Source organism: Sminthopsis crassicaudata, chromosome 2, assembly GCF_048593235.1.
Source record: "Sminthopsis crassicaudata isolate SCR6 chromosome 2, ASM4859323v1, whole genome shotgun sequence".
NCBI classification, from domain to species: domain Eukaryota; kingdom Metazoa; phylum Chordata; class Mammalia; order Dasyuromorphia; family Dasyuridae; genus Sminthopsis; species Sminthopsis crassicaudata.
Window position 1 is genome coordinate 646,500,852 of NC_133618.1, and position 24,285 is coordinate 646,525,136.

Sequence of the window (24,285 nt, forward strand, 5' to 3'; positions counted from 1 at the left end):
GTACTGGAGAATCTAACCAACATAGTATTTTTATTTTTAATCTTTTTGATAGTTACTTCTTAGAGAGATAACACATTATTTTTTCCTATTTTAATATTTTATGAGAAAGTTTCTTACTTTTCCAATTTTATACACAAGAATCTACTGTTTTCCTAACCATGATTTTATTACAGCCAGATGATAAAACAATTTCCAGTAGGACAAGCTTCTAATGACATATTAAAAATCAATGAGGTTGGAAAATTTAGTTGGAAAATACAGCTTTGCTGGTACACATCTGTTCCATAAAACAAGGGCTATCTATTTGAATAGTCATAACAACACTCTCATAGAAAGATTCATTATTTCATCAGTGCAACTGCATCTTCTCTACAACTTCTCTACAACTCAGCAGGCCGTTTCATAAGCTGCTTTAGCGAGGAAATAAAGTGGCCGAAGCTCAGGTGGTAAGCCCCTCCAAACCTGGTTAGGCTGGTCCTTGTATGGATAAGTGATACATAATCCATCCCTGGGAAGCCCATAATACTCCACACACAAGTAAAAACCCAGGCTTTCCAGCCTTATGGTGAAATGCACCCCGCTCTCAGCTCATAGGAAACAGTAAAAACAAAAACAACAAACCAGAAAAAGTCTTCTATGTGAATTATATTAAAGAATATCATTCCAAAACTTATATATGTCACAGAGGCAACATGGCATAGTAGAAAGAGCCCTGGATTTGGTATCAAAGGCCCTGGGTTCAAGCCCCAGTTCCAATGAATAGTAATTCACATTTATATAGAGCTTGAAGGTTTACAAGGCAACAAACCTGTGGAATAAATAATGAGAACAGCTGATATTCATACAGTGCTTTATAGTTTCCAGAGCATCTCATGTGTATTTTTTCCTTTGAAGCTGGTATTAGAGGGTTTGTTTTTTTTTTTAAGTCCGATTCCTGATTTTATCAGAATATGGGGCTCCAGATGAGGAGCCATTTCCCCAAATGAACATTTACCCATTCTCAACAATATAAGGTGTTAAACAGTTGCTTTAGGGCATCAAAAAGTTGTGACTTGCTTAGGATCCTGTAGCATACAAGGAACCCAGCTCTTCCTGATGCTACTCTCCACAGATCCCCAAAACAGTCATCCGACCTATTGTCGTAACCAGGGAACTCCCCAATCTTGCCATCCAACCCTCAGCTTCAATTTTAGACCCTCTAGTCACACTTTTTTAGGTGTGTTTATCTCCTGGAGAGCAAGGACTGTCTCACTTTTGCTCTTTGTATTTCCCCTCCTTAGAATAGGGCTACATAGTAAGCTCTAAATAAATTCATTTATTCAACTATCCATTCATCCATTCCTGACATTGGGGTCATCTCTTTATCCATGATGTCATGCTGCCTATCAGTAGCAGTGTTATTACCTCCTCTTAATAGATGTAGAAACTGAGACGAAGAGGGGTTGTAACCTACATGTTGTCACACAGTCAAGTCACACAGACAAGATTTGAACACTGCTCTTTGTTAACAATACTTTACTCTCTATTATGCCATATAGATTATTATGCTCATTAAACATCAAACAAATGAGGAAACTAAGTTTCATAGAAATTAAGAAACTTGCCAAGGACTCCTGAGGCTGAATTCAGGGCTCTTTTAATTCTATCCTGATTTTTGGGGGGCTATTGGGTCAGGGAAAATCATTTAATCTCCACATCTGTCTCCTCCTATGACAAATCCTTATATTGTTTGCTTCATAGGGACACTGAAAAGGAAGCACTTTGCAAATCTCCAAGGTGAGTGAGGTGAGCTGTGAGGGACAGAACACTTTTCTCTCTCTAGTGAAAAAGCACTGAATAACCTGCTGGGGGTGGGGAGAAAGAAAGAAAGGAAGGAAGGAAAGAAGGAAGAAGGAAAGAAAGAGAAAAAAAACAAAAAAAGAAAAAAAATTATCTTGTTTTGAATTCTAATTGTTTAGCTATAAGAAAAATCCCAAAATCCAAAAAATGAGACCAGATGGGGTTTAACTTCTAGGAGAAATATGTAATGTGTGTATAGATAGGGAAGTCGTTGGTGGGACTTGTAAAGCCAATGTCAATCACAGTCTCATCTTCCTAGTTTTTCCCCCGAGGTCAGTTGTTAAATTTGATCATTTTCCCTCTGAGGTTGAAGCATGTGGCTTTATCTTTTTGGCAGCTTCCAGAACAGAGGCAGGGTTGACTTTATCTCCAAACTCTTTCTCTCGGTGCTCTAGGAGGATGCCCTGAAAGAAAAACAGAAGAGTATGAATTCATCCTTCTTATAACTGAGAAAAGGGAAGTGGAAGAGCAGAGGCAAGAAGGGGCTAGACTCTTTGACCCAGAGATGGCACTACTAAGCATATACCCTGAAAGAGGTCAAAGGCAGAAAGGCCTCAGACACAACAAAAATATTTATAGCAGCACTTTTCATGGTAGTAAAAACTGATAAAGTGTGAGTCTATTGAACAAATTTTGAAATATGAATGGAATGGGGAGGAAAAAAACCCAAAACTTTATTTTGTTTTGAGTTCTATCTGTTAAATCAAAATAAAAATCCAGAATTCAAGAAAGAGGCCAGAAGGGATTTAATCCCTAGGAGAATTATGTAATACAGACACATGAAAGGAAGTTCTAAATGAATTTCTGTTCTAAGAAATGATGGCTATGGGTCATTCAGAGAAATATGGGAGACCTTGTATGATCAGATTTAAAGTCAAACAGAACAAATATAATATATACAATCACTACAACAGAGGAAAGCAATCCTTAAATGAAACCAAACTAATTATAATGCCAAATCTTAATCTCAGGTACTATGCAAAGTGTTGAAGATGTGATTACAACAAACAAAAAAGAAAAGAAAAAATCCCTTTTTTATTTTTAAAAATTCAATTTAATTTTAATTTCCATTCCAATTTTTTTCCCCTTCCTTTTTCTACCCATCAAAAAGGGAAAAAAAAACTTAACTACAAATAAATATTGAGAAGCAAAGCAAATTTTCACTCAGGCTATGTTCTAAGTGGAAAAAAAGGCAGGAAATAGGAGAAAATATGCTTCAATTTGTACTGAGTCCATCAGCTTTCTTTGTAGGAGTGGAAAGCATATTTTATCATGAGTCCTTTGGAATTGTGGAACTCTAAAGGAGTTTATAGTCTATAAGGGGAGCTACATATATACATATATGTGTATATATATGTGCATATATATATGTATATATATATTCACATAGAACAAATGCACAATAGATATAAGGCAGTTAAAGATAGGGAGACACCAGCGATTAAGGGCATCATGAAGACCTTTATGAAGAAGGTAGTACTTGAATTTTATCTAAAAGGAAGAGAGGAGATGGAGCTGAAAAGAAAGTGTGCATTTAGTATGAGGAAAGACCAATGCAAGGGCATGAAGTCAGGAAGTCTATTTCTTTGAATGTAACTGGGGAAAAATAAATATTTACCATGAAGGAAAGAAAAAAGGAGGAAGAAAAGAAAGAGAAAGAAACAGAAGGAAGGAAAAAAAAGAGAAAGAGAAAGAGAAGAAAGGAAGGAAGAAGGGAGAGAGGAAGGAGAAAAAAAAAAAAAAACAGTTCCTCTGGACTGTAGAATATGGGGACCAGACTAACATGTAATAATGCTGAAGACACAGATTAAGGCCAATTGTGAAAGGCTATAAAAGTCAAACAGAAGAGTTTATAGTTGATCCTAGAAATGAAAGAGAGTTTATTGAGTAAAGGAGTATATACAAGGTCAGATCTGCCTTTTAAAAAAGTCACTCAAGCAACCTCAGGGGGTAGATGGATTGGAATGGAAGAGATTTGAAGCAGGAAGACTAAGTATTATATATTTTAATGGTCTAGATGAAAGGTGATGAAAGGCTAGGAGTAATATGAGTGGAGAGATGGGGTCAGACATAAGCATTGATAGGGCTTTAGAAACATCAAAATTGGCAACTATCCAAATATATGGAATGAAGGAGAATGAAGGATTGAGGTTACAACCCTAAGAAATTGTAAGAAAGTACTACTTTTGACAAAAATAGGGACCTTTAAAAGAGAGGGGACTTTGGGGGGAAGTCAATGAATTCTATTTTAGACAGGCTAAGTTTCAGGTGTTTTGGACTATCCAGCTGAAATGTCCAACAGAAGTAGATGATACAGAACTGGAAAATCAGGAAAGAAACTGGGGCTGGATACATAGGAATCATCTTCACAGAGCTGATGATTAAACTTAAAGCGGTTCATAAGTTGACTGATAGAATACACACACACACACATATTATATATATATATATATATATATATATATATATATATATATATATATATATATATATATATATATATACATACACACACATACACACACACACACACACACACACAGACAGAGAATTTTGGGGAATATCAATGTTTACGAGTCATGATAAGGATGATACAACAAAAGAAAAAGAGGGGGAAAATAGGCAGGGGGTAGGGAGGAGCACTGAGGATGAGGGTGTCCTAAAAATCCAGAGAAAAGAGTTTCTAGAAGACCATGATCAACTATCAAAAGCTGCAGATGGGTTAAGCAGGAGGAAGACTGAGAAAAAGCCACCAAATTTGGTTGCTGGACAATGACACATTTTTCCCTTCTTTGTAGCACTGACCATCTAGTAGGCAAATAATACATTCTTATTGAATGACTATCTAAACAACAATAAAACTTAATATCAAAATTAATCACAATTGTTGTCCATATTGATTTTGTTAATTTTTCTTCATTACAGTGGAGGATATCAGAAAATTACTTTAATGTAAAACCCCAAAGTGTCACTAAAACTTTAAAAAAAAAAAAGAAAGGGGCAACTAAGTAGCTGAATGTGGATAGAGGATCAGTCCTGAAATCAGGAAGACCTGAGTTCAGATCTGTCTCAGACACTTAACACTTCCTAGCTGTGTGACCCTGGGCAAGTTACGTAACCCCACTTGCTTCAGGAAAAAAAAAAAAAAAAAAGAGGGAAGTAGGGGAAAGAATATAGACTTTGGGTCTGTTAGGCCCCAAGGCAAAAGGATTTTTTAAAATTAAAAAACTCCTTTTATTTATTAAAAGGCATTTGATGAAAAGATGTTATTAAGTTGTCCAGGGTACCGAAAGAAAGGAAAATTAATAAGCAAATAAGACAAGAAAAGCAGGCAATAAAAAAACATGAAATGTTTGCTGTATAAGAAGACTGAGGAGATATATTTAAATTCTAAAATCATCCTAGAAACTGAATTTTGAAAATTTTTTTACCTTGGCAGAAACTGAAAAACTTTCCATTTTCTAAATTAAAATACTTTAAAGGAAGAGATACAAAAACAAAATGGGACTACCTTTGCCTTAATTTTCTTAAGAGACAACTGCCTGTCTGATCATGACTTTGATGATTAAGAAACAAACTTTCTCAATGAAAGCCACCTCCTCTCTTGAGAGGACCTCTTGAAAAAGAGAACAAAAGCCAGAGCAAAAAGCACACTCAGTTTCTTTATCCTTCAAGAAAGAAGTGAGTTGCCCAAAGGACATTAGAAAGGAGTGGTGAAATACATTCATATATCAAAGTCAAGAAAGGAAAGGAGAGAAACTGCATTGTCAATAAACACTTGTTGAATGGCTGTAAGATTCTCTAAATACCATTAACAGAAAAACTGAAACTATTAGGTGTTTCATAGTGTATGGAGTGTTGGATTTAGAGTAAGGAAGACCTGAGTTCAAATCCAGTTTCAGATATTTACTTAGCTTGCCTCAGTTTCCCTATCTGTAAAAATGATTAAAAAAAAAAAAAAAGTAAAAAAATTACTTCCAAGGATATCATAAGGACAAAATGAAATTTTTGTCGAGTACATTGTAAACCTTAAATTCTATATAAATGCTTGAATTTGCAGTAGTGATAATGTCATCAGTAAAAGTAATAGTAATAATAATAGGTGGTAGTGGTAGAAATAGTGATAGTGATGATGGAAAAAAATAGTAGTGATAGGAATTACTATTTGTGTGATGATGGAAGTTTTATCATTTTCCCAAGCCTGTTTCTTTATCTTCAGGATGGGGACAATGACGACAATATCATGGTTATTGGAAAGAAAGTACTTTGTAAATTTAAAAGAGCTTTAAAAAGACCATAATTATTGCTAAGGAATTTGAAGGCAGCTTTTGGTTTTCTGCCAGCAGAGCCACTCCACATCAAATCTCCATCTCTAAGGATACAGGGCGGGGATCTCTATAACTACAGAATCAAACAAATTCTTAGCAATATGACTTGTGGGAGAGGGAGAGAAAACAGCAGCTTCTGCTGTGAATAACACATCCTCCAGGGATGAAGGCGGGTGTGCCAGCCAGGCTTTTCGGGAGCCAAAGCTTCTGTAGAGGAATGAGTATCCAGGGAGTCATCAGGAGACAAAATCTAGCATGTTGGCCAAACCTTGGCCCAAGGGGCTGCCACTAAGGGCAGCAAGAAAATTGCATCTTAGAATGTTTGAACAGTAAGGAACTTTAGGAATCTCCTTAGGCCATCATTCAAAGGTAGAGTTAATTAAGAGAGCAACTAGTAAACAGAATTAGTACACAGATCAGCCTCCTTGCTAGATTTTGAAGCAGGTAGAGGGTACAATGGAAAGTATTAGACCTGTAGTGGGGAAATCTTTGATATCTAGACAAGTGTCTGAACTTCTCCCAGTCTCAGTTTCCTCATCTGTAAAAGGGGAATAATAGTTCCCTCCTCCCATACTTGTTCTGAATATAAAATGAGATAATAGATTAAATGCTATATAAATCTTGGCTATTTATTATTATCAATAACTCTTTTTAAGAGGGATGCCTCATTTATTTTTTATTATCAATGAAAAAAATTAGCAAGTGATTTTCTCTTCATTCTCATCTATTTAAAACATTGGAGAGAACAATTAAAAGTAAGAATGTGTACAGGATGTTGTTTTTAGAGCAATTATTTCAGATTATTTTCATAACAACCAAGTAAAGTAATGAAGATAGTATTATCCCACTAGACAAATTAGAGAAATTACCTATACAGAGGCTCCGTGATTTGTCCAAAAGTTTATAATTAATTAGTTGGGAAGACTAGGATATCAAAGTCTCCAATGCTCTAACAGGCTATATGGCCAAAGGCTTACTAGTGCTCAGAGAGATCAATTAACTGGAGAATGAAGCTGCCAAATTGATATTTCTAGAATATAGACATGGTCGGCACTCCCATTCAGAAGTTTCCAATAGTTCCCTATTGCCTCCAGGATGATGCATTAGGAAAAACAAGTTAGCAGCTTGGCTTTCAAATGTCCCTACTCTTAATCCCCCACTCACCTTTCTAGTCTTATTTCCTCTTCATACACTCGTCATTCCAGACAAATAGGACTGTTTCCTCTCAGAGCTTTTGAACAGGTGGTTCTCCTGTGTTTGGAATGGCCTCCCTCTTTACCTGTGCCTTAGAGAATCTCTAGCTTCCTTTAAAACCATGTTCAAGTACTATGGCCTACACAAAGCCTTTCCTGTTCCCCTGTGATTAGTGCTCTCTCCTTAAGATCACTTTGTCTAAATTTTCTATTGACTTGTCAGAGTACACTTTATGTCCCCTGGTGGAATTAAGTCCCTTCAAAGGTAGGGATAATTTCATTCTGGCCCTTTGCATTTCCATCTCCTAGCAAAGCACCTTCCACATAATAAGTGTTTAATGAAGCTTTGCCATGCTGGATTGAAGAATAAGGAGGTTTTGAGGGAGTCAAGTAAGAAAAACAACAGTAAAGGTTAAAATTAAGTTAGCACTTCAGCGGGAAGGCTTTAGGATCCTATTTAATTATCGATACTGGAATTTCTAATTGAAAGTGATACTAATTTAGAGGAAGGATAGCTACTCCTTGAACAAAACTGCACTAGCTATGGAAATAAAAGTCAAAACTGACTCTGAAAGATCTGAGAAAAGCAAGATAGCCAGGAAGAGACTACTCTGAAGGTTTAATTCATGGTATTTTAAGTCCTGATTTTGACAGGGACTTTAGGGAAAGATAATGCCAGAGATTGGAGTGTGGAGGGACTGAATATAAACACTAGAAGGTCTATCAAGTGTAGACTTTGGGCTCTTAGATGTTTAACATAGCTTTAAAATAAGTCACACGATAATTGATGAGCAGTATAGTGTAATGCTAATAAATTTATAAATGATTTATCATTCATTCAATTTGCTACTATTGTGACTGGTCTACAGGCTTTTCTTCTAAAAAATAAGGGAGGGGGAAGAGAAACCAGGTTTGCATGCCCATGATCTCTGCTCCTAGGGAGGCAGATGCTGGGAGAATCACTTGAGTTTGGTGGTTCTGAATTGCAATAGGGTTAAAGCCAATGGGATGTCTGAGCCCCCAGGAATGGGGAGCCACAGGAGGATGGGAAATGCCGAGCTGTCTAAGGAGAGGTAAATTAGCACAGATTGGAAATGAAGTTCAAAGCTTTCCTACCAGTCTATTGGTACTTTCAGCTTAGGTGAGATAGGGAAACAGCTTACAAACAACCAACCAAATAAACAGGTTGGATTAGACTGTTTTCTCAGCCTGTAAAATCCAAACATTTCCTGTTTGTAAAATGGAGATGATATTCTTAATACCTATCAGAAAAGACAATTGTGAGAAAATCACTGTAAATTTTAAAACATGTACATCATTGCTGCTAGTGCTTCTTCTCCTTCTACTACTACTTACATCTACTACTACTGTTGCAGCTACTACTACTACTACCACCACCACCACTACTATTTTTGCTCTTGTTTTTCAGTTTTGTTCTTCTCTCTGTAAACCCATATGGGTTTTTTTTTGGCAAAGACACTGCAGTGGTTTGGAATCAGCTCATTTGACAGAGAAAACTGGGACAAACCGGGTAAAATGACTTGCACAGGGTCACACAACTAGTAAGCATCTGAAGTTCAGGAAGATGAGCCTTCCTTCCTCCAGGCCCAGTACTCCCACCACTAAGCTGCTCAGCTGTCTTGAAAACATGTACATTCAAGTAATTGCTGCTGCTGCTACAACTACTAACTACTGCCACTGCTGCTATTAACTATTGCTGCAACTACTAATACTACTGTTGCTATTACTACTGTAATCTTTGCTGCTTCTGTCCTCTGTGAACATATTAGTTACATTTCCTCACTGTAAGGGGGGACAGCTAGGTGGCCCAGTGAATGGAGCACTAAACTTGAAATCAAGAAGATTCTTTTCCTGAATTTAAATTCAACCTTCAGTCTAGTCATGTGACCCAAGGCAAGTTACTTTGCCTCTGTTTCCTTGTCTGTAAAATGAGCTGGAGAAGTAAAAACAAACCACTCCAGTATCTTGGACAAGAAAATCTCAAATGGAGTCACAAAGAATTGGACACAACTGAAATGAGTGAACATGTATGGGAGAAATAACCACATGTTAATATTTATCCTACCCATCTCTCAGCATTGTTGGGAAGCTCCAAAAAAGGATGCATTTAGAACAAGTGCCCCTGTGGGGTCTTCCTCTCTCCCCACAACATAAGCAGTTGCCATTCGGGTTAGGGGACCAACTCATCCATATATCATTTACTGCTGGGCTGAGTCCCTTGATTGACTATTGAGTTAGAACTATATGATTACACTAAATGAGTCTCTAACCTCTCACTTTCTCTCTTCTTTCTGCCTTCAGAACATAATATCTAGGCTGTCTGCAGAATCCTTTCTTCCACCTCCCAAACTAGACACAAGCCATGAGTAAGCTGGTGCCTCAAATGGAGAATATTCCCCTTTTTGTGTCTTCTTAAATTTGGTTTAGAAGCCAAAAAAGGCTTGCGATGGTGGGGAAAGTACTTCCTCCCAACAGGGTGACAGCACTGCAGACTGACCACTGCTAGGAATGACAGAAGTAGGCAGGTGCCAGGAGAAGAGCTGGCATTCAAGAGAAGCCAACAGAAAGATCAAGGCTGGCTATCTGAGTGGACAATGCCCAGGGCAGAAATGAAATGTGAAATGTCAAATGAGCAGAACTGCCAATTGAGCCTTATTGAGACTTATTATCAGCCTCCAACCTGGCTGTAAGTTGAACTTGAAAATCCTATATTATTGCTGAGTTGATATATTCATGCTGTGATCCTCTTAAGCTTAGAATTCATTACTCTGTGGAGGAAGGCGCTAACCTGTCCTATACTTGATTCATATTTATTCAACGCATACCTCTTAAAATGATTCATCTTTTGAAGAAAATCCTAGATTAGATTAGAACCCAAAATAGAATTGCTCCTGCAGTAACTGGGGAGGGGATGATGAGCTAATTAATGTGAAATTGTGGAGCCCACTCTCTTTCAGAGAAGTCTGGCTCCCCATTAGAACCTAATCTAGATAAACAAAGATGGAAGGTGAAGGACAGGGTCTCTATCCTGTGGCCTCTATCCTAATATACCTTTATTCCCTAAGCTAGATATGTCAAGTCCTTTGTGAACCTTTGAGTGTTTTGTGAATAATAGGGGGTATGAGGAGGCTGGATAGCTGGGGAGTATTCCTGGCTTGTTTTTCCCAAATAATAGGATGACATGTGACTTCTAAACTCAGGGAAAATGGGAAATAGGACAAAAGGGAGCAGTCAGGGGAGTTCTCAAGGAAAATGAACACAACAAGTAAACACATATATACAAATACACAAACACATAATATTCCACCTGCTTTCCTGGCCCAATCACATAAACACCTCCGAGGATGAATCCTTCTCCTTCCAGGTTACCAGAGAAGCCCTTATTTCTGGCCCGAAAAAAGTTTTGCCAAACACCCAGACGAATGAATCCCATAAACATCATCTTCCGCTTCTGGGGACCATAAAATTTTTTCTGCAGAAAAGAGACAGATGCCAAATTATTGATGTTTGTATCTTTGTTCCTTTCACTCTCTCCCCAGTCTGCCCTCACCTCCTTAGAGGATGAAAGCTGAAGTGTTTAGTTCCTACAGGGGAAAACATCATATTTATTTGCTGGCACACGGGAAAGTTCTGTGTGTAATAACACCCCAAACTAATACAAAATTCCGAGAATTAAGCCGAGTTCTCTCATTAAAATAATAGGGTCTATAAATAAAGGCCTAATGAGAATGTACACATATCTCCAAGCCCACATTCTAGCTAAATATTTATACTTGGACCTTTTAAATTTGTGTGATATTGTGTATGTATGGGGGAAGAGTTGGGATACCTCCATGGACTGGACTCACAACCTCTCTACGACTTAATAAACTATTTTTGAGAGATTCTGTGGTTGAAAAATTAATCTCCCAAGTGATACAATAAAAAGATCACTGGCTTGCAGGGTGAGCACCTAAGTTTAAAACTACCACTTATACTTACTACCTGTGTGGCTCAGGAAAAATCCTCTCCGTATGCCTTAGTTTCCTCAAAATGGGGTTTTCCTCAAGAGTTACTATGCTGATCAAATAGGATAATAATTATAATGCATTTAGCACAGTGCCTGGCATCTGGTAACTACTATATAAATGTTAATTTTTATGATTATGAATATTATTATATCTATATAATGAATAACTACAGGAATTTAGTGAAGGGAAAAACATCAATAGCCTAAAATATTCTTGCTCCTAGCTAGGTAGTAGAAACTTTCTAGTTTTTGCTGTAATCAATTGAGTATAATAAGAGGTGGGAAAAATTGCTTCATCTGTAAATTGGGGGTAACAGCAGCACCTTCGTCCCAGGGCTGTTGGAAGAATCAAATGAGATAATATTTATAAAGCACTGAGCACAATGTCTGGTTCCTAGTAAATGCTATATGAAATGTTAGGTACCATCATCATTGTCCTTATCATTTCTCATTAATGTAGCCATGAGCAGGTCATCACAGGTGGTAAAAAAAAATAAGAATGGGCCACTTCCACATTATCCCTAAGTCTACTTCCTTGTGAACATTTGTTGAATTCCACCATAGAATGAATTAGCCCTATTTGGCTTTAGCAATACATCAGACTCACAGAACTCCACTTCAGGAAGCATTTAAACAATAAGCAAAAAGAAAGTTCCTCTAATCCCTTAATTATGTTATCCAAGGTGCATGAAAAAGATAATTGTGTGAGAATAAGGCAAGCAGGAAGGCCAATGGGCTTTCAAAGGAACTCAATACAAAATAGAGAGAAATCCAAGGCTGACTTTAACTAACTGAAATATACTGTTGTTCCAGTAATTTATTTCCAGAAGGCCGACTTCAGGCCAAGTCCATCAGACCTTGGCAGTTCAGTGTTCAAATTACCCCCAGAAATTCAACCAAGCAAAAAGCCAACTCTAATTTGGCACCGTGAAAAAACACACAGCATTGAAATAAGTTTTGCAACAGATGTACCCTTTCATCCAGAAAGATCTTTCCTTTGAAATATGGCTGGAAATCTTCCACTTCTGACCCGATCTTTTCTTTCACCACAGCATAGAGTGGGACGCCCAACTGGTCTAGCTGTGGTTTGAGAGCAGAGAGCTCGGCTGCCTCCTAAAAGAAAGAGACAGATTAGTAGTCACACATGCACACACACAATCTTCATCCTCATGGAGAAAAAGGTTCGCTATATCATCTTAATTTTTCAAAGAAAGCATAAAAAGCACCCTGCTCCATCCCAACATCTATGTCATCTCCTGAGGGAGACCAGGGTGGAAGTGCCAATTGTCACTGGGACTGAGAGAAGGACAAAAACACTTTGTCTTTTTTTTTTTTAATTGCCAAACAATAGCTCATTTATATTTTATAACATTATTCAGTTAACAATGACCAACAAACAAAACACTTGCTTTTGCCCGGTGACCCTGTCTGATTTAGATGCTTCGAGACAGCACATAGAATATTTTGTTACACTAACAGGCAAAGGCCTTTGTGGTACAAAGGGGAAAGGGATACTTACAGTACTACAGGAGACTTCACCATTGACAAAGGTATTTCATCATAAACATATACCAAAGGCCTTCCCTAATAATTGGGCTCCAATTATGTCTTCACCTAACTGGGAAGGCAACGTGGTGTTTTGGATAGAGTCTTGGAGAAAGGAAAACCTAAGTTTGAATCCAATCCAGAATGCTTATTAACTGTATGTTCTTGGATAAGTCACCTTTGAGAAAATGATTCACTCATTCATCAGGCATCAAGCACTCAGGAAGTACTGGGTACTATGCTAAGCTCTTGGGAAACAAACACAAAAATGAAAGATGGTCTATTAAGAGAAGCTTCAGTTATCTTGTCTGAAAAATATTCTCTGATGAGAATTATGAAGTTCAAATAAAATAAAACACACTTTAAAGTTCCATATAAAAGTGAGTTGCTGTAATTCTTCTCATTCCCATGTTATATTCAATGAAATTCCAATAGAGGCAGTCCTGGGGCAGGTCTACATCCTACTGCCATTCTTTTGTCTTTTAAAATTCAGTAGACTATTGGACAGATGGAAGTAATAATTGCTTTTTATAACTTTCATATTATTTTATACAGAGCCAATGTCTTTCACTCTAAAGGCAATTCTATCACCACCAGGTAACACTACCTTTGATACATACTGGCTGTGAGGTCCTGACCAAGTCACTTAACTCTTCGGTATCCTAGCCAACTCTAGATTTTAAGTTCTAGTACAGTTCCCGAGTTGCATTGGTAGAAGGGGCCTTCTCATCTTGTAAGTTTCCCAAATCATTGAAATGACACATCCATACTTCCATTGTCATTATCATCCTCATCCTTTTTTCATCTTCCTCATCATCTCCAGTAAGAGCACACTCCAGCCAGATCAGTCCCTAATTATCCTTTAAATGTCCCTTGCAAAAAGTCCCACTACCTTGCTTCTTCCCTTCACATGGAATGCCTTTCCCCTCTTCCTTTCTTCTCAACCTCAACCTGGCTATTTTTCAGCACTCAACAAAAATTCCCACTTCTACACTCAGTCTTCTCTGATAATTCTGTCCACAGGGGTTGAATTCAATACAACAAACATTTACCATGTCCAGATCTCTCTGATCTTCAAGTCATTGTACAAAACACTCATTTGACAATTTATGCCTTGTAATAATCTCCAATTGTATAATGTTATTTATTATTATGCTATTTTAAAACTTTAAACAAGTATATGGCTTATCTTCTTACTAGCTTTTGACCAATGTAGGAGCAGTTAGGGCTCATTTTCCTGAATTCAAATCTAACCTCAGACACTAGTTGTGTGACCTTAGGCAAGCTAGATCACTTTGCTTGCCTCGGTCTCCTTACCTGTAAAAGGAGCTGGAGAAGGAAATAAATAGCAAACCATTCTAGTATCATTGCAGAGAAAACTTAAGACCATGAAGAGTTGGATACAACTGAAAAAACTGAAAAAGGGCAGGGACCTGTGTCTGCTGCTTATCAGTCTACACAAAGGTAAGAGGGGATAGTAAATATACTAGATAATAGTCAGGATACAAAAACATCTAGATAGTCTAGAACTCTGGAATGAGTCAAATAGATGGACTGCCTTTATAGGTAATGAGCTCCCCATCATTGGAAGTCTTCAAGAAAAGGCTGGATGATCACTTAATAGAGGGAATTCTTGAGGAACTAATCAATGAAGGAAGATTAGAATACCTCTACAATCCTTTCTAATTCAGGCTTGGTGAATCTCTAGATATCTTTTTTTACAGCTTTCCAGTATATTGCAGCCTATGTACACAGCAAGAATTCAGTAATTATTTGCTGAATGAATGAATTTCTATTAAAATAGGAGAGAAGTTTCAGACTTGGAAAGATGGGACTCATCTATTATAAATCATGATATGCAAATACAAGTTATGTAAATGCAAATCTGTTAGGCTATGCTAAAGCTTCTCCTCTAGAAAGAAAAATTGCCAAGTATTGGTCCACAAGCCAGTTCATGATCAGGACTCATGCCACAAAGCTTGGATAGCTCAGCAGGAAAATATATTCTGTAAGATCCTTTTCTCTTTACAGAGAAGCAAGGAATGAGGTGTGAAATGAGGCATATGCTATCAATATGTCCATTTGTTGTGCTTAACTGTATTTCCTTGTTTACAGGGAGAATTCTGTTGCTGTGGGGGCAGGATTGGGGAAATGATAACAATATGGATAAAGTTACTGTAATGAAGACAGAGTGAGTTTGACAGGAAGGTTTGAAATGTATCAACTCTACTTCAGTAGGAGTTATGTTTGTTCATTTATTAGTGACTTTCCAAGTCAAATACAAAAAGAAAACTTAAATGGGAATAGCATTTCCTTGAACACATTTATCAATAACTTGATTAAACACCAGATAAAAAGGACACACACATACCCACAAAGGTCTCATGGTGCTTGGCACATAATGGACTTTATCAATTCATTATTTCCTCCCTTCCTCTTTTTCTTATTGAAGTCTTGCCTAGTAAGCTGAAAGATTTCTCTCATTTAAAGAAATCTCTCTTACTATATACTACATGAATTAATATTACATAAATTTTTTCTATGATTTCAAAGTGAAGAGCTCCCCCAAAATCTCCATTTATGGAAGGTTCCCTGGGCAGCCATCTCCTCATTTTTCACAGAATTCTATCATGTCCTCCTTTTTTTTTTTCCAACTTACTTTTATATAGTCTTCCCTATTAGACTGTAAGCACCTCAAGGGCAGGAACTACTTTTCTTTTTGAGTACATTTATAGTTATCCTTTTCACAAGTGGGATAGGAAGAGATCAGGGTTGCTATTCCCCCTCCCTTCTCATAATCTTGAAAATCCACATACAATTTTTTGGCCATCCCTTCAAACCAGAGAAGTCTGAATTTTTTTTTTTTCTTTTATAGGGTGCTTACAGCATCTTATTGCAAAATCTGGGTTAAGTGTTGGAGTGTTGGTCATAGGCTCTGTGTTGTTTTCTGCCCTTTGCAGGACATCTGTGGCTCCCCCCAAATTTCCATTTAATTTTTTCTGCTGACCCATAATACATCAAAACTATAATGAAGAAAGTTGTGATGTGGAAGGGATAATTATATATTCCTACTGCTTAGCGGCATTACTGACACATAGTAAATGCTTAACAAATGCTTGTTGACTTATTATTCTGGGTTCCTTTATTAATTTAACTAAATAAAGCTTTTATATATACAAACATATATCCTCTTCACTCATCCTTCTGGAAAACAAAAGTTTCCATATCACCATTTAATTAATGTTGGATGCTCTTTTCCTATTTTTTAGGTCACTGTACTTCAACAGTGGAAGAAATTAAATCAGCAAAAGCTTCTAAAATGCCATTGCTATTAAGAGGCAACACCCAACAAATGTAAATGAAAGTTCCTCCCCTGGTATAATCAGAGGTTCCCTGTGTCTTGCCAAGAGAGCCCAGCCCAGTCTACCTAGGATGGGTAGGGAGGGGACCCAAGCAAGACCAAAAAAGCCATGAAGATTTGCAATCCCTTTAGGTTAGGGAGTGGGCAAACAAAAATATGAATGTCTTTTTCACTATTACTAATTAGGACACAAAATGTGCCAAACTGGAAATGACTCAAGGTTGCTAATAATTAGAGCTACCCAAAAGGGTATGGGCTGCCTTGTATGATAGTGAGTTCCCAATCACTAGATATTCAAATAAAGACTTGTTTTAGTATGCTTTAAAGGAAATGTTTGGAGTATATGGCCTTTGAGCTCCTTTCCAACTCTTATAACTAATCAATAAGCATATACATACATACACACACACACACACACATATATATATTTATATATCTTTACTATATGTCAGGCTCTTAAGAGCTATGGATCCAAATACAATAAGTGAAACAATCCTTGCTCATAAGGAATATGAGATCTAATAGGAAAATGTTAAAACCATATAATGTAGAGAATAAATACAAAGTAGTTAAATATAAGATAGTTTTAGAGGAAGAATATTAGCAGCTGAGGGGATGAGAAAAAGAAGTCATGTGTAATGTGAATTGAACTTAGTCCTAAAGGAACAAAAGGATTCTGTAAGGTAGAGAAGAGGAGAAAAAAATGCATTTCAGGGTCAAGAGCAGCCAGTATAAAGCACAAAGACCAACGACAGTGTGTGAGGGAAAAGAAAGAAGACTAGTTTGACTAGATCACAAAGTGCTGGACAGGCAATGATAACACATTGATGCTAGACAAATAGGTGGGAAGAAGAGGGTAGAATCAAGATGGCAGAATAAGAAGAACTATTTTTGCTTACCTCCAAAGTTATCTAGAATTCTGATAGACCAAATTTTAAGGAAGGCAAGAAATCACAATGAATCATTTTTTCAATCTGAGACAGCTCAGGAAGACAGACCTAGAAAGGTTTATAAAGGAGCAAGGACTGACCAGGGATGGGTACAATGCCAGAGAAGGGAACATTTTACTATCCAAGGATGGACAGAAGGTTGAAACTCTGCAAGGGCAGCACTTCTCCTCTCCTATCCCCTCCCCAAATCAGTCTCCACTTCACAGGTCACAGATTTAAGGACCCAAGAGGCCATCAAGCCCCACCCTCTCATTTTAGAGTTGAGGAAAGTCTCAGAGAGTCTCAGTGATTTATTTGCAGCTAATACATCTCCAAGGAGGTCCTGCTCTTCCCTTAACGAATGGGTGCTCATTTCAGACAGCACCTTGTACCTCACGGATATTTAGCCAGTGTCTGCTAAATCTGGCCAGGCTTGCAGTGTTAGGAGCTTGGACCTGTGAGAACCCTGGAGAAGACGGGTATCTTTTTGCATGGGAAGATTTCCCTCATAGTTCAAACCAGAGAGATGCCTGGAGGGGGAGGAGATGACACCAGCACAGTAAGAAATGCTCACATATGCAGCAAGGTATAGTGGCTGTGCAGCAGGCCTAGTCCAGAAATCAGCTGAGTAGAAGAATCAGTGGTTGGGGCAAATTGTGCACATCAGTGAAAGTATGTATTTTACATTTATTTAAAGGCATACAGGTTGATTCTGTTAGGTAGATGGCACAGTGCATTCAAAGTCAGCCCTGGAGTCAGAAAGACTGATCTTTCTGGGTTCAAGTCCAGCCTCAGACACTTCCTATCTATGTGACTGGGCAAGTCACTTAATCCTATATGACTCAGTTTCCTCATCTGTAAAATGAACTGTAACATCTGTCATAAAAACCCCAAATGGGGTCACAGAAAGTCAGACATAACTAAAATGACATAACAAATTGTCTACTCTGTAGCAGCAGCAAAGGGATGGTTTTCACTTTTTGATCTTTGTACTTTTAACATAGTCTATCCATTCAATAGTTTAGAAGCTCACAAGATCATAAATTTAGATCTGGAAGGGAATTTAGAGACCACTGAGTCTAACCCCTTTCATACAGATAAGGAAATTAAGTCACATAAAATTTAAATGACTTGCCCAAGGTCACAAAGCTAGTAAATTTCTGAGAGAATCTGAATATAGGTCTTTGAGAATCCATATTCTCTATCCTTATTCACTATATTGAACTTTTCTTATAAAGGTTAGAGTTGAATTGATTACTGGAATGGCAATTAAAGAGGGAATTGTGATTAGTTTTCTTTTTTTTTTTGGAAAATAGTATTTTTTTTTTTTACAATTATTTCTAGTTTTCAACATTCACTTTTTATAAAATTCAAAGTTCCATAATTTTCTTCCTCTTCCCTCCCCAAGATGGCAAAAAATCCGATATAGATTATACGTGTCCTGTCTCCATATCCTGCCAGCCACAGCCCTGTTAAGTCAGGGAACTCCAATGGGCTGTTCCTTTCATGTCCCTTACAAAGCACTGCAGAAATAGATTCCTATTTGCAAAAATATAATGAACAGCCATCTATTGACCCTGACTAGCTTGTTCAGGATTACGCTCTTCTATGACATGGAGTTCTGAACACCAGCTCTTCCTTCTTCCTAAGAAACTGCATTGATCACTTACTCAATTCCAGTTCTCAACAAAGGTGGGGAAAATACTATAGGAACATCATTGATGATGATACCGTGAGGGAAGAACTCAGAGTCACCACACTCATATAAACCAATCAACAAGTATTGATCATTGCTCATCACTGCACTGCTAGTTAATCTGTAGAAAAGAAAAATAAAGCAGACTAACTGTCCCTGAGAAGATTATGAGAATACCGAGGGACATGACCATACTTAACCCCGTGTAACTCTGGGCAAATCACTTAATCCCTGTCTGCCTCAGTTTTCTCATTAATAAGACATAATAGCATGTCTACATCACAGGGTTATAGTGAAGATCAAATGTTTTAAGGTATACAAAGTGTTTTACAAATCATGTAGTATTCTATACCACTGATTATTATCATAGGTACTCATATATATGAGTCTAGTTTGGAAAGATCAGACATTTGCTCTGAATAACCAGTGATATGAAAATATGAAAAAGTTGGATAAAATGTAAAAATCCAATGCTACAATGTTATAGCTAAGTGTCTCAGGGCATAGAGAGCCAGGTCTGGAGCCATGAAGACCTGAATTCAAATCTGAATTCAGACATCTATTAGCTGTGTGATCTTGGGCTAGCCAATTACCCCTGTTTGTCTCAGTTTCCTCTCCTATACCTTTGCCCCCCCCCCCAAAAAAAAAAGCAATTGAAGCCATGAAGAGTCAGACATGACTGAAATGAAATGACTGAAATACAATACTGTAATGATGATCAAGTGAAAGAGTTGGCTATTCTAATCAATACAATAATCTAAGGCAATTCCAAAGAACTAGTGATGAAAAAATGCTATCCACTTCCAGACAGAACTGATGAACTTTCAGTGCAAGCTGAGTATAATTTTCTATTGCTTTAACTTTTTTCTTTTTAAATATGGTAACAGGAAAATATGTTTGCATAATTTCATATGTATAATTGATAACATATTGCTCACTGGGTGGAGTAAGGGTGAGAGAGGAGAAAAAATCTGGAACTCAAAATATAAAAGAATGTCAAAAATAAATAAACAAATAGGGGGAAAAAATAAAACAAAACAAACCACAACAGTTGAGGTGCAAAGGTCTCTCACAAATCATGGCTTTTCCCCCTAAATAAAAGCCCCAAATGCAAAACTCCATACCTCTCGACACAAAAAACAGCCTGGCCTTCGTACTGCCATAATCACAGCCCCACTGTCTGCCCATAGTTCTCGGGCTTTGAAAGTCTTTGGAGATTCTGGAAGGGAAAGAAAGGTTTTCAGTGTTTTTCAACTGATATTTCACCCCTTAGTTTTGAGGCTTCAAAAGATACCCCCCCCCCAAAAAAGGCCCTAAAGCCATCAGAGAAGCTCACAAAACCAAGAACAGTAGTTTCGTGGCTAGAATGTTATGAATTATCAGGAATAAGGCTGAGTTCCCAAGCTTAGTACTCACCATTATCCAGAGTTTTCAGCTCTATCTCTTCCAGAAATTCTAGGGTAGCTGCTATTGATTTGGTGAGAAACAGGTCAGTGTTGGCCAGGATCAAGCTTAAAGCAGCTGCGCCCAGGGCTCCAGCTCCGAGAGACCACATCCCCAAGGAGAAGAAATTCAGGTCCAAGAAAGACATTTCTGAAAATCAAAAGCAACAGTTTGTTATCTCCCACTCTAACTGGAGCCAGAGGCTCTGGCAAATATCCATAAAGAAGCTAATGTCCCGCATCCTCAGGTGTTTACTAAATGCTTATCTTGGGAAGAACTTGGAGGGAACATCGGTCATAAAAGCCAATCCAAGGCAGCTCAGCAGATCCTGGGTCTCAGGCCAGCTCACAAAATAGGCCTGAATCACCAAGGAAGCCTATTTCAGTATTTGGGGTTAGTTTTGCAGCTCTCTCTCTCTCTTTTTAATTAAAAATTTTTATTTTCAAAATATATACATGAAAAAAAAAGAAAAAACAAAAAAAATACATTAATATCAGCATTCACCCTTAAAAAACTTTGTTTTAGGTTTTTTTTTTCTTCCTTTCCCCCCACCCCCTCCTTAGATGGCAAGTGATCCAATATATGTTAAACATATGCAATTCTTCTATTCATATGCCTACAAAATCATCTTGCTGCACAAGAAAAATCAGATCAAAAAGGAAAAAAATGAGAAAGAAAACAAAATACAACAGCTTTCTTTTTAAATAATAGCAATCTTTGTTTATAGAGCACTTTCAAGTCTGCAGAAGACTGTTCCTAAAATAATCCTTTGGGCAGCTAGGTGGCGCAGTGGATAGTGAACCAGCCTTGAAGTCAGGAGGACCTAAGTTCAAATCTGACCCCAGACACAATACTTCCTAGCTGTGTGACCCTGGGCAAGTCACTTAACCCCAATTGCCTCAGCAAAAAAAAAAAAAAAAAAAAAAAAAAAAAAAATAATAATAATAATGATCCTTTGAGATAGGCAGGGTAAATGATCTATATCTCCATTAAATGGTGGAGTCTCACAACAACTTAGAAGGGTGAATTTCAGACTTGGCACATAGTAGGTGCTCAATAAATTTTTATTGACTTGTGATATCATTGGTATGGAAAACTCTGTTTCACCCTCTCTCCAAATCCAGCACTCTTCCCTTCCTTTTTAAGGCATCTAAGTGGGCCTGGAGTCAGGAAGGCCTGATTTCAATTCTGTCCTTGAATACTTAATAGTTGTTCAACCAGGGACAGGTCATTTAACTTCTGTCTGCCTCAGTTTTTTAAACTGTAAATAAGTTTTAAAAATACCACCCAGGTTTGCTATGAGGATGAAATGAGAAAATAAATGTAAAATGGTTAGCATAGTGCTCTGCAAATCGTTAGAGCTTAATATATGTTTATTTCCTATTTTCCTTCCCTCCAGGTTCACACAGCTAATAAATATCCCACGTAGGACTCAGGCCCATGTTTCTTCAAGTGTAGCACTCTTTTTTTATATACACATTGATCCAGGGTGGCGAAAGGGGGAAAAACTCAAGAGTTACTTAGAGGGCAGAACCAAAAGCATTTAATGATTGGCTGGATGTGATGTTGTGAAGGAGCTGAAGATTGCCAAACTATAGTTTCTGAGTCAATACTGGATAATATTCAACTGAGGCTGTTCCAGTCAGCAAACACAACAACAATGGTCCAAGGGCTTGAACTACTTCCTTAAAAAATCAAACTCCAGCCAAAATCATAAGGGTAGTTCTGGCTAAATTGGCCATGCCATCCTTGATTGCCCGTACCACAAGACCCGTAGTCTTCTTCCTCACCCTGAGACAATTCCTCTAATTTCCTGGTATGGATGTATGGCTCACATGAAAATACTGTTTAATTGTTGGGTCAAATTCCAACCTTAATGTTTTCCTCAAATCCTCCCCAGAGAGATTTGAGGCATGATAGTTTCCAAGTCTGTCTGCAAAGGTCAGTTTAGTCTGACCCTGCAAGAGATTCTTACAAAAATAATAGAAAAATTAACCTCTCTAGTAGCCCTTAGTTTCCTCATTGATAGAAGAACATAGAGATTAGACTAGCTAAGTGGCATCCAGCTTAATCAGAAACAGAGGCCATTAAAATGCACATAAGAGTCCCAGTGGGCTGCCTGCTGACAATTTTAAAATATATTATTTATGTTTTATTGTATGTTTATTTATTTGGTCAAATGTCTTTCAATTACATTTTAATCTGGTTTGGGGCACACTTGGGGTGTTGTAGGCCACAAGTGGCTCATGACACTTTATGTTGCCTTGGAGAAGGTGTCTCACTTAGTGTTCCCATGATTCTTTTTTGATTCACCTTTCACCTCTCACTTATTCCTTTCCAGTCTAGTCTTCCTTTATGATCTTATGGCTATTAACTATGGAAGGTCCCTAGAGCTTTTTTCTTTTTCTTTTTTAACTCAGAGAACTCAACTGAAAAAGTTAAATTATCATCTCTATGATATGATCCTCAGTTATATCTATCTATATACATATTCACAGAGAGAGGAGAGGGGGAGGGAAAGGGGGAGGGAGAGAGAGTCATCCCTCATTCTTCTACTAGTCCCACATTACTGCCTATTGGACATTCTGCACTGCATGTTTTGTAGGCATTTCAAACTCAGTATATCCCAAGTGACACTCATTATTTCCCCTCACTCTCAGCCCACCCCTACTCTTTAAAAAGTCCTCTACTTTACCATCTTGCTGTCAAGGGCACAATCAATTACTCAGTTTATCAAGCTCAGTGTCATCCACCACTCCTCACTATCACTGACAGCACAGATCCAATCAGTTGCCAAATTTCTTAATTTCTTTGTCTTCAAAAGTTTCTCAAATATGTCTCTTCTCCATTCAAACAGCCATGCTTTCCTTCAGGTCTTGATTACTTCTCATCTGAATTATTGCAATGGCCTTCTAATTGGTTTCCCTGCTTCAACTTGTTCCTCACTCCAATCTTTCTTCCAAAAAACTGTCAAAGGTAATTTCCTAAAACATGGGTCTGTCCATACCACTCCCCTACTTAATAAGCCACATAAACTTCTTTTCTTGGCATTTAAAGCTCATCACAATCTGATCCTGGCTTATCTTTCTGCCCATTTAACATAGATTTGAATCCATGTGGTCTAGAGTTCAGTCATACTGGCCTATTTGTCAGCCTCCCACACAGCCCTTCATCTCCACTGAACTGGCTAGCTCCCACATTCCCTCCTCATCTCTACTTTTAGATCTGTGGCTTCCTTCAAAATTCAGCTCAAGACATTTTCTACAGACAAGTTTCAATGGTTCTACCTGCTGCTAGTCTTTCACCCTCAAGTCAGCTTCTACTTAATTTTTATGTAACCCATACATACCTATTTGTGTTATTATTTCTCCAATTAGAATGTTGGAGAATGGCTGCATAATGCAGTGGTCCTCAAACTTTTAAAATAGGGGGCCAGTTCACTGTCCCTCAGACTGTTGGAGGCCTGGACTATAGTAAAAAACAAAAGCTTTCACTCTGTCTCCGCCCCTCAGCCCATTTGCCATAACCTGAGGGGCCACATAAATGTCCTCAGCAGCTACATCTGGCCCATGGGCCATAGTTTGAGAACCCCTGAAGTATGGTATATGAAGGTAATGAAGTAGTATTGTTCTATAAGCAATGATAAGCAGGCTGATTTCAGAAAAGTCTGAAAAGACTTACATGAACTGATGCTAAATGAAATGAGCAGAACCTAGAGAACCTTGTGCACAGTAACAAGATTATAGGATGATCAATTGTGATGGACTTGGCTCTTTTCAACAATTAGGTGATTCAAGACAATTCTTGCAATGGAAAGTTTCATCCACATCCAGAGAGAATTATGGAGAGTGAATGTGGATCAAAGCATTAGTATTTTCACTTTTGTTATTATTGTTTGTTTACTTTGTTTTTTCCTCTTTT

The 24,285-nt window shown here is 37.7% G+C and overlaps 1 protein-coding gene across 7 annotated transcripts in view; it reads right to left on the reverse strand.

Moving 5' to 3' along the window:
- Nucleotides 1–630: 630 nt before the first annotated feature.
- PRXL2A (peroxiredoxin like 2A) overlaps nt 631–24,285 on the reverse strand; it is a 49,210-nt gene continuing 25,555 nt past the window's right edge. For 6 of the 7 annotated variants that reach the window (XM_074296663.1, XM_074296661.1, XM_074296659.1 and 3 more), the window contains 5 exons: nt 20,338–20,514; nt 20,046–20,140; nt 12,363–12,503; nt 10,689–10,853; nt 631–2,243 (listed from right to left, as the gene is read on the reverse strand). In XM_074296663.1, the coding sequence (XP_074152764.1) occupies nt 2,130–2,243; nt 10,689–10,853; nt 12,363–12,503; nt 20,046–20,140; nt 20,338–20,512 (690 nt within the window). In that variant the 5' untranslated portion in view covers nt 20,513–20,514 and the 3' untranslated portion in view covers nt 631–2,129. Of the gene's footprint in view, nt 2,244–10,688; nt 10,854–12,362; nt 12,504–20,045; nt 20,141–20,337; nt 20,551–24,285 lie in introns of all 7 variants that reach the window. The other variant, XM_074296662.1, reaches the window with a different exon arrangement.